Raw genomic sequence first — 16,893 nt, forward strand, 5'->3', positions numbered from 1 at the left:
TATCGATAGCACGAAGCATTTGGTGCTATTAAGTTTTCTGCCGTTAGATTTATCCTTTTTATCATTTTTATCTGTTCGATTATACTATTCAACCAACCACCCACTCAATCCTAGAAGACCGACATCATTCTAACCGCACATCTTTTAATCTAAGGACATAAAATTTAATAACACAAAGTCATTAATGCTATTAATAGTATTCCAGTCTAGTTATATATATATATATATACTTGGGCTACTATACTCATATGAGTATAGAGCCCTTTGTACTCATAAGTTTTCGACCGTTCAGAATAAAAAATGTGGGGTTAGGATGAATGTGGTTACGGTTAGGTTGATAGTGGGCCCCCTAGGATTGAGTGGGTGGTTGGTTGAATAGTATAATCTAACGGATGAAAATGATTAAAGGGTAGATCTAACAGCCAAAAACTTATGAGTACAATAAGCTCTATACTCATTAAAGTATAGTAGCCGGACTTTATATATATATATATATATATTTATTTTTTGTTCTTCTCTAAATATTATAACTACGGGGACAACGGTGACGACTGGTAAAAGTTAACGGTCACATTTGCGATGATAACAATTTGCTTTGCAATTTTATAGCCATAGCAAAACTTAGGATTTTTTTTTTTTATATTTAGCCCTCTTGAAAAAAAGAATTTATAAATAGTCCTAATAAATTTGTATTTGTATAAATAGCTTGTTTCTTGTCACGTGAGCACTTACATGACATTTTTAAGTTGAACACGGTGATTCAATCATCATATTTAAATACGGTGATTTAATCACCCTTTTTGCTTTTTTCGTCCGGAAGTAAAAAATGAGAAAGTAAAGTATGGATATGAGCATGGTAATTTATTCATCGTATTTAACAACAGCAATTTATTCATCGTGTTCAACTTAAATCGCGCTCGCGTGACAAAAAGAGGACTATATTAACAAATATAAATTTATTAGGATCATTTATAAAAGATTTTTTTAGAGGGACTAAATACAAAAAAAACCCTAAGATTTATAAGTTTAATTCCAAGTTTCCAACCTAGATATACATGTAGTGGCAAGCACATGAGACAATTTTAGCTGCGTTCATGTGTTCGATTAGAAGCTGCTCAACTTAAAATACATCAGATTACGATGCAAATATCACGGTAAGGCTTAAACTCATAGATAGATCTAAGGCTTTATTTGTTCTCGTTTTAGCTTCAGGCTTTCAACCGCAGTCACATTTTGACTAACAAAATATTCTAACAAAACAGAAATAAAAAGGAAGAGCATTATACATTGGATTGCATACTTTGTTTATAACGCGCGCTCAAAGTCGCAAATAACCCCTACTACAAGAAACAACAGAATCCTCGTATACACCAAAAATTTCACACCAAATGTTTGTATTCTACAAGAAAAACAAAAGATGTCGTAATTTGCTCGTGTACACTCCGCCCCCAAGATGTTCCGACCGTCACACCGCCATTTTCTACTTTACACTCAAGCAAATAAGTACGCAGAGATTTATAGGCACAACTGCACCATTGTTCAACTGCCGCCGCCATCTCCAACAATGTTTGTCCAAATTTGCCCCAAATCCTCCGCATTTGAAGGCTCTCCAATGTCTCACGGATAAAAAATTAGATGAGAATGTAGGCGGGTAGTTACCATGTCGGACTAACGGAGGGTCTAATCCTGGCAGGCATTCGAGAGGGAATTTGGAAATCGGTGGCCATTGGGAACTGGAAGGCGGGCTTCGGAGTTATCGACATCTTGTTCATCGAGTATCCTAAATCATCTTCATCTTCGCTTTCGAATCCAATATTGTTATCCTCATAGCTCCCGATGTTTTCGGCAAAGTCGGGGGCGTCGAGGTCGTCGAATTCCTCGTCATCTTCTTCACTGTTGCAGTTGCTGTATGTCGTCTTGACCATGGACCAGAACTCAAAATTCGGCCGCACGAACCTACAAAAATGGGAATTCCATTGCTAAAATCAAGTCACAGGACAACATTCATAAGGCCAACATAGTGTCCGAGTTATGAGTAATTTATAATGCAGGTATTATGGTCCAATGTTGGAAAACATGGAAATGTTTTGGTTCGTTCTAAGGAAGCTGAAAACCCAGGTATTAGCAGTGTTACAGTGTGGTTTCTAGTTCACTTACAACAGAAAGAGAGGAGAGAAAAGACCCAATTGAAAGAGATTTAAATTTAGTACACTCAACACAGCAAATTGAAGTTCAGTGACCTAAATTAAATTTTGCAATGATTTTAGCGAACAACCGTGTGCTTAAAGTTAAATGGGTGCTTCTGAGGTTTCAGGTATACCAACCTGTCAGAATCTTTTAATAGATATGGATCAAAGGGGAAGAACATATCCAATCTCTCTGTTCCTCCAAATGCCTTTGACAATTCAGACTCAAGTGAGTTTTCATAAATCGAGGGCACTGAGGCATTGAATAATCGAGCAGCCTTCGCCTGTCGAAGGAACTCTTGGACTATAGAAGGTAAACAGACCTGTAACTCCAAAGAAAAAAAGAAAAAGAAATCAGATGAAAATCAACATCGCTAGGAACCACAATTCTTATCACATCAAAGCGAATGATGCCATTTAAGCAGTTTTTACAATCATAGAAATGCATATTTTGAACAGGAAGTTGAAATTTGCCCCAAAAAAAAGCACCTTGAGAGGATCCAAGGCGTGAGACAAGACAAATCCCAGAGGCATGTGGAAGAGTAGAGATCTGAGGTCGGGATAGTCCATTATTGATCTCATGCGGAAACAGAGGATGTACATCATTGCCTACGGTAGAGGAAAGGGGGGAAAGAATGAGAAAATGCATTATCATTAGTGCACATATATTAAAATAGCACTGAGATTCCACCAAAAACTAAAATATTTTGAGAACTAACAGGTGGAAGGCATGTCAAAAATAATAAGATGGTTGTATACACAGATCCAAAATATAAAAGCATGTAGTCTGTGCTTAAACAAGACCCCAGATAATAAAGATTACTGTGAGGGTAACTCATTATCTTCAAGTGCTAGATTGGTCACATAACTACTGTCATCACCAACATAGTGCAATTAACAGTATGCCATTTTACGAACTGCTATTATCAAGAAAGCATCCACTATTCAAGGCTTCAACCTAGATTTAAATAAAGTCAGAAAGTGAGGGTAAATAGATGGACTAGGCCTTCTAAAATCATATTAAACTAATATATCCAAAAAAACCAGGCAGCACAAGCGCACAACATTAGAGAGTGTTACTCGAGCTGCATGCGAATGATTGAATGATCTCAAAGATCATAACCTCCCAACATGCTGAGAAAGTTAAATAGAAACTCATGATCTCTGTCACTTCTTGAATTTCTATCATGGTAATAGTGCTCCATTTCTCAAATGCAACATCTTTAGTCATAAGATATTTACCTGACAACCAGCGTAGAAGACTTGATGAAATTTGGGGTTAATTATTTTCTCCTGGACGTTTTGAAACCGGCAGTAGTCAAAACACCAGTCCACTAATCTGCATGAGGATTTTAAATAAGTGATAGAAAACATAAAGTGCATAGGCAGGCGTTAAGGAAAATTCACCTCACCTTTTGAGTATTCTCATGACGACGGGAGGGGAAATAAATTTTGCCCGGGCTAGATAACTTGCAAGATATGACACAGCGCTCATTCTGCAATTAGTCCCAAATAACATCAGAAAAACATTCTTTCCTTAAAGCTAAGTAAGAAAATAGAAATAAGAGAAAAAAATACATCATGAATCGGACTAAACGAGAAAGATTACATAATAACAAGTGTGCTTTTGCATACCTTGAAGTTGGATCCTCACATTTATCAACAAAAACATCAGTAAGAATGTCAGCAAACTTCACACCACAGTCATCAGGATCCAATGAACAAGCATAGAACATGATAAACTGCATGAGTAGCAAGCCACTCGAAGCGTCAGAAGAAGAAAAAAAGCATTAAAATTTCTGCGACAGATTTACTACTCGCAGAGGGAAACTAAAACTTGTTATGCAATAATTCACATTATGATCTGTAAACAGAAAATGAATTGCACTGTCTTAACCTGAGCAAACTTGGATTTGTGAAGCTTTAGTACGGATCTCTTAAAGATGTCCATAAGCATGCCAAATTCCTGCAACAAACTTTAAAATAAGATCAAAAGATACACCAAGCAAAAAGTGCAGTAAATTGCTTTCACCAATCAAGCAGGATCAATTACAGTTGGTCAATAATATGCCAAGCAGAAAACCTATCCTAATCCAATAATTATGAATGAAATAAACTATAGGCTTAAGTTTTGAGTGGGACAGAATCCATGATAAGTTGGACCAAAATTTGGAAGATGAAATGGCACAGAAAAAGATATGGTCTTATCTAATATGAGACAAAACTCACAATTTGACGACAACAACAACAACAACTAAAGAAAACCAAAAGTCACCATTGTTAGCTTCTTCAGAAGATGTTCAGAACATGCTACAAAGCATTGGTCGTTCTATGTTCTCTAAAAGCCTTGAAAAGACATGTTGAAACAACTTAAAACATGTAGTAAGGTATTACAAATGAAGTATATGATAGCAAATATGAGACACTTCCAGCAAATTAAACTCATGAGTTTTTAGCGCAATCAAAAGTAAAATGATTCGATAAAAAGAAACCTAAAAGTCGAATACTAGGGATGCTTTTTTCCCCTAGCACAAGAAATACAACTTGACATAATATAGGACAGGAGCCCTATGATCAACCTGAAATATTGCAGTAGAAGCTGACCTGAAACAAACGGCCATCATCTGCACGTGATTTGAGATGCTCACACACAACCACCATCAGGCCATCCAGCTTTTCAGCAAAAGCATTACCCTTAAAAGCTCTGTTATTATCTTCGAGAGGCTGCAAAAAGAGCTAAAGCACCTCAGCACATACTCTAAAGACAGCTGATTAAAGGAACTAGGCAGCTTCTACTGTATACTCAAAGTTCACATAATTAGCTAGAATATAATAAATACGAGAATAGTATAGAAGCCAAATTCTGCATATCCAAAGCTGACCTTTCTTCCATCTTTTCCATCTTTATCTACATCTTCCTCTAAATCTTCCAGCTCCATGTCAAATATGCCTTTGTTCTGTTCTTCCTGTAGAATGTCTTCCCACGTTATATTTACCTGCAACACTTGGAGAAGAATTTGTTAGATCGTAAGCACGCTGCAAAATAATATTCCATGAGAGCAGTAACGTGGCAACTTACATCTAGGTCTGTCAGTAGATCCACCACCTTCGCCATCAATAGGTTTCCCAGAAACTCCCCAATGTCGTCAGTTTGTACACCTAACATGCACTCTACAAATACTACAATTTTCTGCAGGAATGATATAGATAAATAATGAGTTAGTATAATTACTAAAACGACAAAGACGGAAGGCTTCAATGTCAATTTCAATGATTAATAATACACTACCAAATTTATGCCACTTTTTAATGACATAAATGATGTACCAATGGTAGGGGAAAAAAACAGAAAAAGAAAGGAACTCGTCGACTTATGAAAGAGTCATATAGTTAACAGCATAGCTAACTATAATCTTAAACTAACAAACTTACAAGAAAGAAATATGAGAATTCTGTAGTACATGACTTACAGCTTTAGCATCATTACACCTCGGCATACTCCTATCAATTACTTCCTTCAACTTCATTGGAGCAAGAGGAACCAAATCAGTTATATAATGCAAAGCCATGTGCAATTGTTTATGAATTTCTTTCTTTTTTACTACGAAGCGTGGATGGCTTTCAAATTCCAGTAACCTTTCAGGTGGGAGGAAGTTGCTAACTAGCATGTGCAAACAACCATCCAAAAATTTGTCAGGTACAGCAGCCTGTTTTTATTATGAGAAAGATCGTCAGACGGTGAAAGACTTAATTCAGCCTGACAACAGTAAATTGCTATATCAGTAAGGTGCATACCAAGGAAGTGATTAATTCCAATAAAGCATTCCTTGCATCGACCCCATAGTTCCAAATGCGCATGGCAAATATCTAGAAAACGTATCACAGGGAGTTTTAAGAATCTAGCCAATACAAAGGGAAGAAAAAAATATATATTGATTCACAGACAGGACATACATTGCTCAAAAGTGATCCGTGGAAGATGATGTCGATTTTTGATACAGCCCCTGTAAGTGCCTTTAGAGCTGTCTGGAAATTCAGACAAAAATAATATCAGATTCTGAAAAGATTATTTTGGACTAGTTTTGACAGGAGGTATTAGGATTCCAAAACTCACCACAAGCAAAGCCTCCTTGTCGGAATCCATCTTCTTTCCTGGGTCAACAATACTTAGCAAGGCGTCATACTGATCTCTGTCACTCTGAACCACCAAACTTGGAGCCTTGAAGCGAAAACAAAATACCAAGTATAATTAGTTATAGTTACCAGCAAAACTTGATTACTATAAACGCAAAAAAAAACCACAAAAGTAGATGAAATTGCTCCTCTTATTTCTAATTAATAAAAAAACAAAATCATAGCTATCCATATCGTCTGATTATGTTACTTGTGGACGGAGGATTCATGAGCTGGATTTCAATCAGAATAAAACATAAGAAACGGGAAACAGAGTATCTATACCGTCCAAAAATTATTCTTTTAACTGCATCCAACATCAAAGTGAAATACTACACCATCAAAACTATAAATCGGTGGATAAAGCATTAAGAGATACTCAAAAAGCATAACAAAATGTTATTACTTCAACAACTATGATTATAATTTACTTACGTATCACGTCATCTCGACAAAAGAACCAAACTTTACCGCAATTAACATCAACTACGATCAATCCAAACATGCCCTAATACAACCCAGTGAAAAAAATCCAAACAAGTCGATCGTGTACGAGTTCCTTACCATCCGAACCGCATCGAGCACTTGAACGACCGAATCGAAGGCCTCGGAATCGCTGATGTATCCGTCCTCCGCCATGTCGTTGCTCATCAACTCCGCTCCCATGCTCCTCTCTTTTCTAGGGTTTCGCGTGAGGAAAGGGGATCTCCGCGCCCTAATTCGAGAGCGGCGGCGAAGGAGCGAGCGACAGAGGACAGGGCTCCTGAGGGCGAAAGTGCTCAGGAGGGTGAAGAGGCGGCTAGGGTTTTGGCTTTTATATGGTGGGTTCCGGGTCGGAGCCGATTCGGAAAACAAACCGCACCCGGTTTGATCGGATTTGAAGGATTTTTTATTTTATTTTTTTAGTATTCGAACCGTTGATTGGGTTTCCCGGGTCCTCGGACTAGGGATGAACGGTTCTGGTTTAAAGGCTTTTTTCAAAGTCGAATTATGTAGATGTTGATTCGCTTTGTTTATTTGGTTTTTAATTTAATTTTTTTGGGGGAGTTGGTAAATATTAAATTGTTAGATAACTTATATATTTATGATTAGTTTTGTGATAAAATTATAAATTCGATGGTAGTGGTAGTTAGTTTTAATTATTAATTATTAATTAATCATCAACTAAAGACTAATACGCAGTTTGAGCTAACTCTGTTTAGAATTATAGAAAGAATATATTATGCACGACTAGAAAAGTGTGATGAAAATAATTATTTTTATTTATGTAAGTGGTAATACATTATGGGTTTGTTCATTTCACCAAAAGTGAAAAAAAGTGAAGTGATTTTAACTATAAATAAATATTTTCGTTGTTTGGTTCATTGTAACTGCAATTTCGATTTCCGTCGTAACTCTAACTTGTCGAAATATCGTAATTAACCTTAATCCACAATGAATTGAAGTCAATTTTTTGAGCACCATTCACCTCTTGCCAAAAAAATAATGTAATTAGAAAAACTTCAACTCTACAGTTATAGAAATAAACAACGAAAGATAAGTAATTTCTATCTAAAGGGTTGTTTGGTTTTCTAGAATTAAAAAGAAAAAATTTAGAAAACAATTTTCTCTATTTGAAAAAATATTTTTTGACCGTGTAGTTTTCAGAAAAAGTGGTTTTTCTACAAAAGAAAAAAAAAATGGAGAGTTCATGACAACAAATCTCTTTTTATATTTTTCAATTGTTTTCACCCAAAAAATAAAAATGATAGGAAAAGGATGGAATGAAAATCATTTCCTTTTTTATTTAAAAATAAATTTATAATTTTTTTAAAAAAACACACTCTCTAAATTAGAGTTCATTCGAGATTCTATTTCAATATAAATCTTACTTTCAGTGAATTAAGTAGGTATATTTTTGCGGTTCCCCCGAGATATTTTTTTAAAAAAAAAACATTGGTAAAAAGATCGACTAAAGAAGCTTTTGAAATTGAAGGGTTTGAGAATAACTCAGTACCATGTTAAGATGAAAAATCAATATGATTAAAAAAAAGAAACCTTAGGAAATACTATTAATAGAAAAGGACCAACAATTTCCTCACAATTCTCCCACTTAATACTTTTTGCACTTTAGATACCTGCTAGAGGCTTTAGTGAGAGAGAAAAAATCCCTTCATCTTGGGCAAAAATACAAAAAAGATAAAAATAAATAAATATTATTTTACTCTAAATTTATTAGAGTTTAGCCCGAGTGCTGTTAAATTTTTTAGCTCTTGTATTGACCCTCTTGGCCCTTGAATTATATACAATTCGCGCAAAACGTGGAGGCCCCTGCTGTACCGTTTAGTACCCACGATTCAAGAGTTATATAGATTGGAGATCTATCATTAGACACAATTGTTGACTTTTGATCTAAAGGGTCCAATACTATAAGCACCAATTATTTGGTGCTTTTAAGAATGTTCAAGCTCAATACAAGTATTATATTATTTTTAATCGGAGTCTTTACTAATATATATATATAGAGAGAGAATTAGGCTACTATACATACTATCGATGGTACCAAACACTTGGTATTATTAGGTTTTTGATCTTTGGATGAAGAGGGGGGGGGGGGTGTTTATTTAAGATATATTTTGTATTAGTGCTACTATAGATACTCTACATAGGATTCCTTATAATATTATAGGATTAATTTTATACACGTCTCTACAAATATAGTGAATTGTAAATATATTTTTACAAAATTCAACTTTTATATGTTGTTCCTAAAAAATTTCTAATATTTTCAAAAATGTTCCGCTAGTTCATTACCGTCAAAGCACTGTTTATTTTGTAAGTAAAATAACATTTTTGCCATCACAAATATGTCCCTCCAAAAATTCCAACTGTTAATTGAAAAGGGGTAAAAAGGTTAATTCACCTCATTAACTAATTACAATTAAGTATTTTACCGATGGTTAACTAATTTTTTCTAACAAATTCTAATGGTAGGGATATATTTAAAAACATCAAATTTTTTACAGGGATAATATATTTTTGAACTTCATAGAAATGTATTTACATAGACCTGTATAAAATTATTCCAATATTATAACTGAGCTGGCAATATATATTATTATACATGAGTCCGGCTACTATACTTTTATGAGTATTGGCTCCTTTATACTCATAAGTTTTCGGTCCTTAGATTTATTCCATTAATCATTTTTATCCGTTAGATCATACTATTTGACCAACTACCCACTCAACCTTAGGGGACCACTATTATTTTAAGTGGGGACCACCATCATCCTAATCACACATCCTATTAATTAACGGTTAAAAATTTAAGAGTATAAGGGGGTCTATACTCATAAGAGTATAGTAGGCCCAGCCTATTATATATTATTATTATTATTAGAATTAAATCATAAATCTAAAGCATTATCCATTTTGCATATACAATGGCTGCATCAAAATCAGTGCCGCTGCCGACAAGCGAAAAACCACATGCGAAACAAAAAGGAGAGTAAATGACGAAACTACCCTTCTTACTTACATCTCGCCCCACGCGGAGAAGCGTCGCTTCGGAATCTCCCCGTTTTAACTCGCTTCGTTCCCTTCCCACCGTGTTGGACTTATCCGTCTTTTTCATTTTATTTTATTTTATTTATTATATTAAACCCCCAAAGCCCCAACCTATAAATACGCAACTACTCCTCAGTTGCGGCCTTATCCCCCTCTCCCATTCGCCCGAGCGGGAAACCCTAACCCTAGCGAGCACGGCATCCGCGATGGAGATCGAGCGCCATCGCTACGGCTCCTCCTCCTCCTCCTCCTCCTCCGCCGCCGCGTCGCCGAAGCAGAGGCCCCGTCACTCGATCGGCTTCTCCTGCTGCTTCAGCACCTCCGGCGGCGGAGAGGCGCCGGCGCCGTCGCCGACGCAGTCGCAGTCGCAGTCGCTCCTCCGCTCGTCGTCGACGTGGCTGCGCGCAAGGGCGCAGGAGCTCCCGGACCTCGTGGGGCGATTGGGGCGGCGCCGCCGCTTCGCGTCCGGCGATTTCAGGTACGACCCCCTCAGCTATGCCCTCAATTTCGACGAAGGGGGGTTCGACGACGACGACGAGGAGGACGACGGAGCCAACGTTGGACTAGGGATCGGGTCCCGCCACTTCTCCTACCGTCTCCCCGCGCCGCCGCCGCGTTCGGAGATCGCAGTAGGGGTCGCGTGATCATCTTCGTTTTGTATCGTTGATTAAGTGATTGTTTGATCTTCATTGTTGTACTTGTCATCGTAGCACATGTTTTGGACTCATTTTGTTTCCATAAATTATTAAGAAAAATGTTATCCCGGCAAGTCGTAGGTGTATATCTCACAACTCTTTTATCCTCTGACGTTTACAGAAACTCAGATTGAGTTTTAGTAAAAAAAATAAAAAGAGAAAAAAAAGAAAAAAAAGGAAAAATAAGTAGAGAGTTAATTTACATCTAATTTAGGGATGTTAATTAGTAATACGCTATTTTGTACTTTGTTTTTGAACCAATTAAAATTCTAAAAATTATAAACATTTTAGCTATCAACGGATTAATTATTAATACCATAAAAGGGCGAGAATCTTTCAAAATATGTTTCTTAACTATTTTTTGTCGACAATTTTTTTGCTCTTTAATATTTTCTTCTTTTTTTTTTTTAATGTGGGGCATTCCATCTTTTTCAATTAAAAGTTTTATTATAATTAAAAGCTCCACTAATTATTAAATACATAAAATCAATTTTGTTCGGGCAAAAGATTAAAAAGGCCCATTTATAATGGTAATATGTGTCCTTCAGTACTCTTTAATTATTATTTGACTAATATTTACCGTTTAAACTATAATATATAATATAAATATAAATTTAGAAGATTGATGATAAAAATTAAAAATTTAAATATTAAAAAACAAAATATTTAAAACTGGAGACAGATACAATGTGATCGTTATCTAGACAATAAATTTTATATACATACAATTAAGCAGGTGGATAATGAAAAACGTTTTTAATGTTAACTGAGATGAACAAGCGAGATGAACAAGCGAGATGAACAAACGTAAAATATCATCCAACAAACGGGAAATAAAAACTTTCTAAAAAATATACAATTTTTCTTTTTCCACAAATACTATTTTTCTGTAAACTAAAAAGCACGAAAAATACTTTCCCGACGAAAAAAATAGTTCTCTGATTTTTTTAAAAAAATTTCTCTGGAGAATCAAACACCTCCTAAGCAAAATTAGGAAAGACCAAAGTCCTCTTTGTAACAAATAACAGAGATATTGTCGCACTAAAACGACCAATAGTTAAAGGGTTCCCTATACTTATTTCATCAAGAAAATACTCTACTTCAAATTGTATTCACTGACTCAGAAAATATACTCACAATAGAAACAGTAGCCAATGCAGAGGAAAACATTGCAAATATAACTATTTTTGACAATTTTTGTCTCTACATTTCCACCACAATATCGACTCAGTTCTATCATATATATATATATATATATATATATATATATATATATATATATAAGCTATGCTATCATAAATAGCAACTGTTAGCAGTTTACAGCTACATTTTCTTACACTGTACATTCGTGCACGTATCTTATTCCACGCATCTATATATATATATATATATATAGAAGCAAACCAATCAGTTTAGACCATCCAATTGAAAGAGAAGAGACCGAATAGATTGTTTCACGATATTACTATAATCTATGATCTATGAAAGCTCACTAAATGCTGCGAAATCTCTACACACCTGTGGAAAAAAGCTGTTGCAGTGGTTCAAATCGAAGCACTTCACGAAATTTCCCTATGCCCTGTGCTATAATTAGCTTTCTACATAAATACCAATAGAGTACCCATACGACTTTTGCGAGCAATTCCTTGAGTTCATTGCTCGTTGCTGTCTATTCCTCACCGGTCATCTATACCAAGTTCTGGGAATTGTTGTTACCTGCATTACTTTTGTCTCAAAATTTAAATTGGTGGAAAGCATCGAAAAGAAATAGTAGTAGACATTTAGAATACACAAAAGGTTGCCTCAGATACCTTTTACGTTTGCTTTTCAGCACAGAGGATGAGGATGGGTTGCTGTGCCAGTTTCTTTTCCTTTGATTGATAAACCAATTGTTAATCTGCTTCAGCTGTAATCCTGTTTCCTGCACCAGCCGTGCCTTATCCTCTTCCTGCATGATTTTTTTTTTTTAGAAAAATAATACGAGTTAGGAAAGCTCTTACACCCTAGAAAGGATGCATTTTGCAAAATAGAGAAAATTCAAATATAATGTTTTATATATATATATGTCAAATGGACATAGCATACAACAAAGTGCTTATTCGGCCTGGACTCCGAAATAGCTTTTGCATTCTAGAAAACAGAGGAAACTATGCATTTGACGAACATCCGGAGCTTTCATTGTAGAGGAGAATACTATATTATTTATTAGTGCTTTTTCGAACAACTACACTCAAACAACACTTCCACTACAAGTCCAATCAGACCAAACAGGCCCTAGAATCAATTATACATTCTGTTTTTTTTAGAGAGAAATGTAGTATATTACCCACTTTGTTTATTTCTTTTAGAAATAAACTTAGCTAGAAATGTGCATCAACTAGGATTCGAACTAGGAATCTCGGATACCAACCACCAAGCCCTTTGCCACTTGCGCTAGGGACAGTCGGTTCAATTATACATTCTTACTAGCAGTAAATATTTACTTACTGTTGGGTATGGCCACTTCGAGTGGGACTGCCACCAAGCTTTCAAAGTAGAAGTGGTATCTCCTGGGAGCTTTCCAGCTCTTCGCTTGCGAAGAATCTCTTCTCTTATGTCTATAAGCTTCTCTTTGTAACCCTAAAAGTTGCAGAGATTTAGTTGACAAGTCATACAGCAAGAGACTCAAAAAGATGTTGGAATACTTGTATATCTGCCCCTACAATTATGTATTTCCATATATATCCCGATGAAATCTGAACTTTCCTATATATCCCTCGAAAATTCAAGTTCTTACCAAAATACCCTCAAGTTGGATAGCCATCCATGTCAACGGGCGGTTCATTTTGTATTAGAAGCTTTTCAAAGAAGGGCATATTTTCAAGTAGAAGAGTACAAAAGTATAAGATATAATGTCTTTGGGGACATATATCAAAATTCCGATTATTTTGTCGGGAGTATACATATAATATATACATCTAAGAGTTCTTTCTCTTTCTACCTGTTTCAGTTCATGCTTCAGCTCCTGTCGGACTCTTTCCATCAATGAGCGCTCGCTTTCCGTTGGGACAAGAGGCCCAAAGCCCAGAGTGTCCGGCCCGTCCAACCCGTCATACAAGTTTGCTTCACTATTTGCTTGGTCTTCATCATCGTCATCAGACATGGTTGCACCTGTGCCTTCACCCGGAGATACACCTACAGCAGTGGCACAATTATAGACTATAAGTGCATTTGTTTTCTATGAAAGAACATGTGTCTGGGTTGTGAATTTGCTCCTCAAAAAATTCAGAATAGAGGTGTTGTTCTTGCTTAGTGCTAGGTAGAAAAAACCTTTGCCATGCATGCACTTCAAATGTGCTAATTTAGTTATAGCTCTAATAGGACAGGAGCCAATCACTTAATTGCACCTACCAAATCACCTCTTGTTCAGAAACATAAGGCATTACAATCCAGCAAGTTACATTTACCACTGCGGTAATGTTATTAGATGCAAATATCAATAAAGTGCTTTACAGAAAATTCTATCTTTATCGACCTTAACCCAACTGACAGGGAAAAGAGCTTGTTCACCTGTCAAGCTTTGCAAAGATTGTTCAAGCTCCCAACAAGCCATCACTGCTTCCATTGCATGGACACGGACATGCTGCTGTAGCTGTTCTTTGAATGAGCAGAGTAGCAAGACATAGTGTGTCTACGCAAGAAGGAATACATATATTAGAGGAATACTCTAAAAATCCGAACAAAGTAGAAGAATTAGAAGAATTTATACGAAGCTTAGGCAACTTGCTTAGCCAAAATAGCTCCATCGACAGTCCAATCAGGATATACCCTCTATTACTTAAGGGATATGTGGTAATGGGTTGACGGTGAGAAAGGAAAGATACCATAACTGTATAATTAATACACTCTGTGTCCTTTTTCTAGGAATATGGTGAATCACTTCGTAGATGTAATGCACTATCCCTAAAAATCTCTTTTGTGATTGGAGAAAAAATCATGATTATTAGGATCTTGCAATGGACTATAATCAACTGGCTAAGTCCGAAGTCCACCACAAAATAAACAACAAATCTTTCTCTCACATTACTATTAACAGGGCTAACAAACAATAGACATGACAAGTAGCTCTAAAAGGTTCTAACATTACACAAAATTGTTCAACATTATGTTGTTCAATTAGTCTCACTCCAATTCCGTCCAAGAAGAGCATGATCCCAGTTTGGCGATGCGTTCTTCCAACAATGAAATAAAGTATTAGAATATATTTCAATATTAGAACGTTGAGCCCATGTAATACGGATTGACTTAAACTAGTGGATTATACTGGTTAAAGAAGGTAAAACTATTTTATAGCAGGAAAGAGAATCTGAAGCCATGATGTATGAAATAATGCTACCAAATGTTCTTGATATCCCAGATTCTGGCATGAATTGAGTTCTCTATTGCATGAGCTATTCACATTGAATGGAACATCCGCAGGGTAACATCCAACAACTTGTATTGGCTTTTGCTTTAAGCCTCAACAACTACAATAATATTCAATTTGAAATCATAATTTTGATAAGGGAAGCTCTAGCCTAATTGAAAGAACATGTTATATCATGAATGGCAATTACAAAACAACATAGCCCCTAGAAAAGAAATGAGAGGGATTTCTAGGGCAGGTTCAGAATTCAGGAGTTAGAACCGTGATCTGTTCATTATCATTGATGCAATTCTAAAAATGGTAACTACTTTTTAAGTAGTAATGTTTTGGGGGCAGAATTAAAATCACCACTTAAGGCATCATAAACCAAAGAATTAGATTGTTCCCTAACGGCTGTTTAGATAGTAATTAAAGGCTGTTATTTCTGCAATCTCACGGATCATAGAAGTCTATGTTGGTCCCTTTTTATTGTTTGCCTTTGACTTAAACTAGTGAACTCATGATAGTGAAAGATATGAATAAATACGAAGGGCCTTCAAACAAAACAACAAAAGTTGGATATTTTCCAAGAAATTTCACTTTAGTCCTCCACCTTTAAACCTAGGCATTCAACCCCCAAAAATCATATAATCATACAGATTTTTGGATCATACTCCTTTAAATTAAAACTCCCATTAGAGAGACTGTGATCACCAATTATCTGCCAGCACAGCTAAGTTGGCATTTCAGTGGGAGGGGGTTCCCACTAGTATGGCTAAGTGGGAAGGACTAAAATAACGGACCTACATGAGTTCAAGGTGTTCGATATAAAGTGAAACTTAGCATGTGGATGGAGGATTGTCAGTGCAATTAACCTAATAAACTGAACAAGGCTCAATTGTCATGATACAACAAAAAGAAACAGAGCAACGTTCGCACATATTGTTCCAGCATACAAAATCCCCACCTTTAGCATCTTCCACACACTCAAAATCATGTCGGATCTTTCTTCTATATTTCGAAATACAAATACAAACGAGAAGCCAAAGAGATCTTCTATAATTAAACTTCATCAGTAAGAGAGTGTTTGTACTCTAGTCACCCCTCCAACTATGGAACTAGATATATCTATTGACATGCACTATCAATTAGAAAGGTTGGCCACTTAGTATTCTCTCCTTTATTTTACACAGAAAAGCTTTCCCACATCAAAAAGAAAAGAAGAAGAAAAGGGATAAAAGAACATCTCAGCAGGCATATAATGAACCAAAGCAATCAATCTTCGACCCATTAATTAACTTCCTTCTACCAAAGCCGCTGCTTCACACCCAAAAATCATAAATAAATAATCATTTAGCATTGGTCCAAAATTTGGTTCACAATTATATGCAAAACGAACATAGCATATTGTAGCAACTCTTTATACCTATTATTAGTCAAACTGTATTTGTTTTTCTTGTTGGTAGAAACCTTACTATCTAGTAACAATTGAACCTCTAAAATAAAAAACACATCACCACAACTCGAATTCCCTTAGGAATTCAATAAATAGAGTCCACACCTTAAGCAATTCCCCAATTCTACAGATGAATATATATAAAATATACATATATCGAGATGAAAAGAGAGGAGATAGAGGGGAATTCACCATGAACTGGTCGAGCTCCTTGTCGTCGGGCATGTGCGCGGCGCCGCCTCCACCGTTGAGCACCGAGTACTTGGCGACGACATGCTGCGACTGCGCGAGCTGGGCGTCGATCCTCGGGAGCTGGTCCACCGGCGTGGCGATCCGGAGGCACGCGACGTGCGCCGAGAGCAGCTGCTCGTACAGCGGGTGCGCCAGGATATCCGCCTTGTAGCGCGCGCTCTGCCACGTTCCTTCCCCTCCCCCCCCAGTCCCCCCCCC

At 36.4% G+C, this 16,893-nt stretch overlaps 3 protein-coding genes across 3 annotated transcripts; 1 reads left to right on the forward strand and 2 right to left on the reverse strand.

Moving 5' to 3' along the window:
• Positions 1-1,167: 1,167 nt before the first annotated feature.
• On the reverse strand, positions 1,168-7,157 carry LOC109704970 (RNA polymerase I-specific transcription initiation factor RRN3-like). Its single transcript, XM_020225730.1, has 15 exons — positions 6,924-7,157; positions 6,301-6,405; positions 6,141-6,212; positions 5,982-6,053; positions 5,657-5,893; positions 5,266-5,376; positions 5,069-5,182; positions 4,791-4,910; positions 4,084-4,152; positions 3,822-3,928; positions 3,599-3,682; positions 3,429-3,525; positions 2,676-2,795; positions 2,325-2,509; positions 1,168-1,956 (listed from the first exon to the last, which is right to left on the reverse strand). Exons 1-15 carry the CDS (start codon positions 7,023-7,025, stop codon positions 1,656-1,658), a joined length of 1,896 nt encoding a protein of 631 aa, XP_020081319.1. The 5' UTR covers positions 7,026-7,157; the 3' UTR covers positions 1,168-1,655.
• Positions 7,158-10,053: 2,896 nt separating this feature from the next.
• On the forward strand, positions 10,054-10,689 carry LOC109704972. Its single transcript, XM_020225732.1, has one exon. It carries the CDS (start codon positions 10,115-10,117, stop codon positions 10,550-10,552), a length of 438 nt encoding a protein of 145 aa, XP_020081321.1. The 5' UTR covers positions 10,054-10,114; the 3' UTR covers positions 10,553-10,689.
• Positions 10,690-11,744: 1,055 nt separating this feature from the next.
• Positions 11,745-16,811, reverse strand: LOC109704971 (homeobox protein knotted-1-like 3). Its single transcript, XM_020225731.1, has 6 exons — positions 16,636-16,811; positions 14,153-14,273; positions 13,584-13,777; positions 13,091-13,222; positions 12,415-12,551; positions 11,745-12,319 (listed from the first exon to the last, which is right to left on the reverse strand). Exons 1-6 carry the CDS (start codon positions 16,666-16,668, stop codon positions 12,316-12,318), a joined length of 621 nt encoding a protein of 206 aa, XP_020081320.1. The 5' UTR covers positions 16,669-16,811; the 3' UTR covers positions 11,745-12,315.
• Positions 16,812-16,893: the final 82 nt, after the last annotated feature.

Source organism: Ananas comosus, unplaced genomic scaffold (genome assembly GCF_001540865.1).
Source record: "Ananas comosus cultivar F153 unplaced genomic scaffold, ASM154086v1, whole genome shotgun sequence".
Taxonomy (NCBI): domain Eukaryota; kingdom Viridiplantae; phylum Streptophyta; class Magnoliopsida; order Poales; family Bromeliaceae; genus Ananas; species Ananas comosus.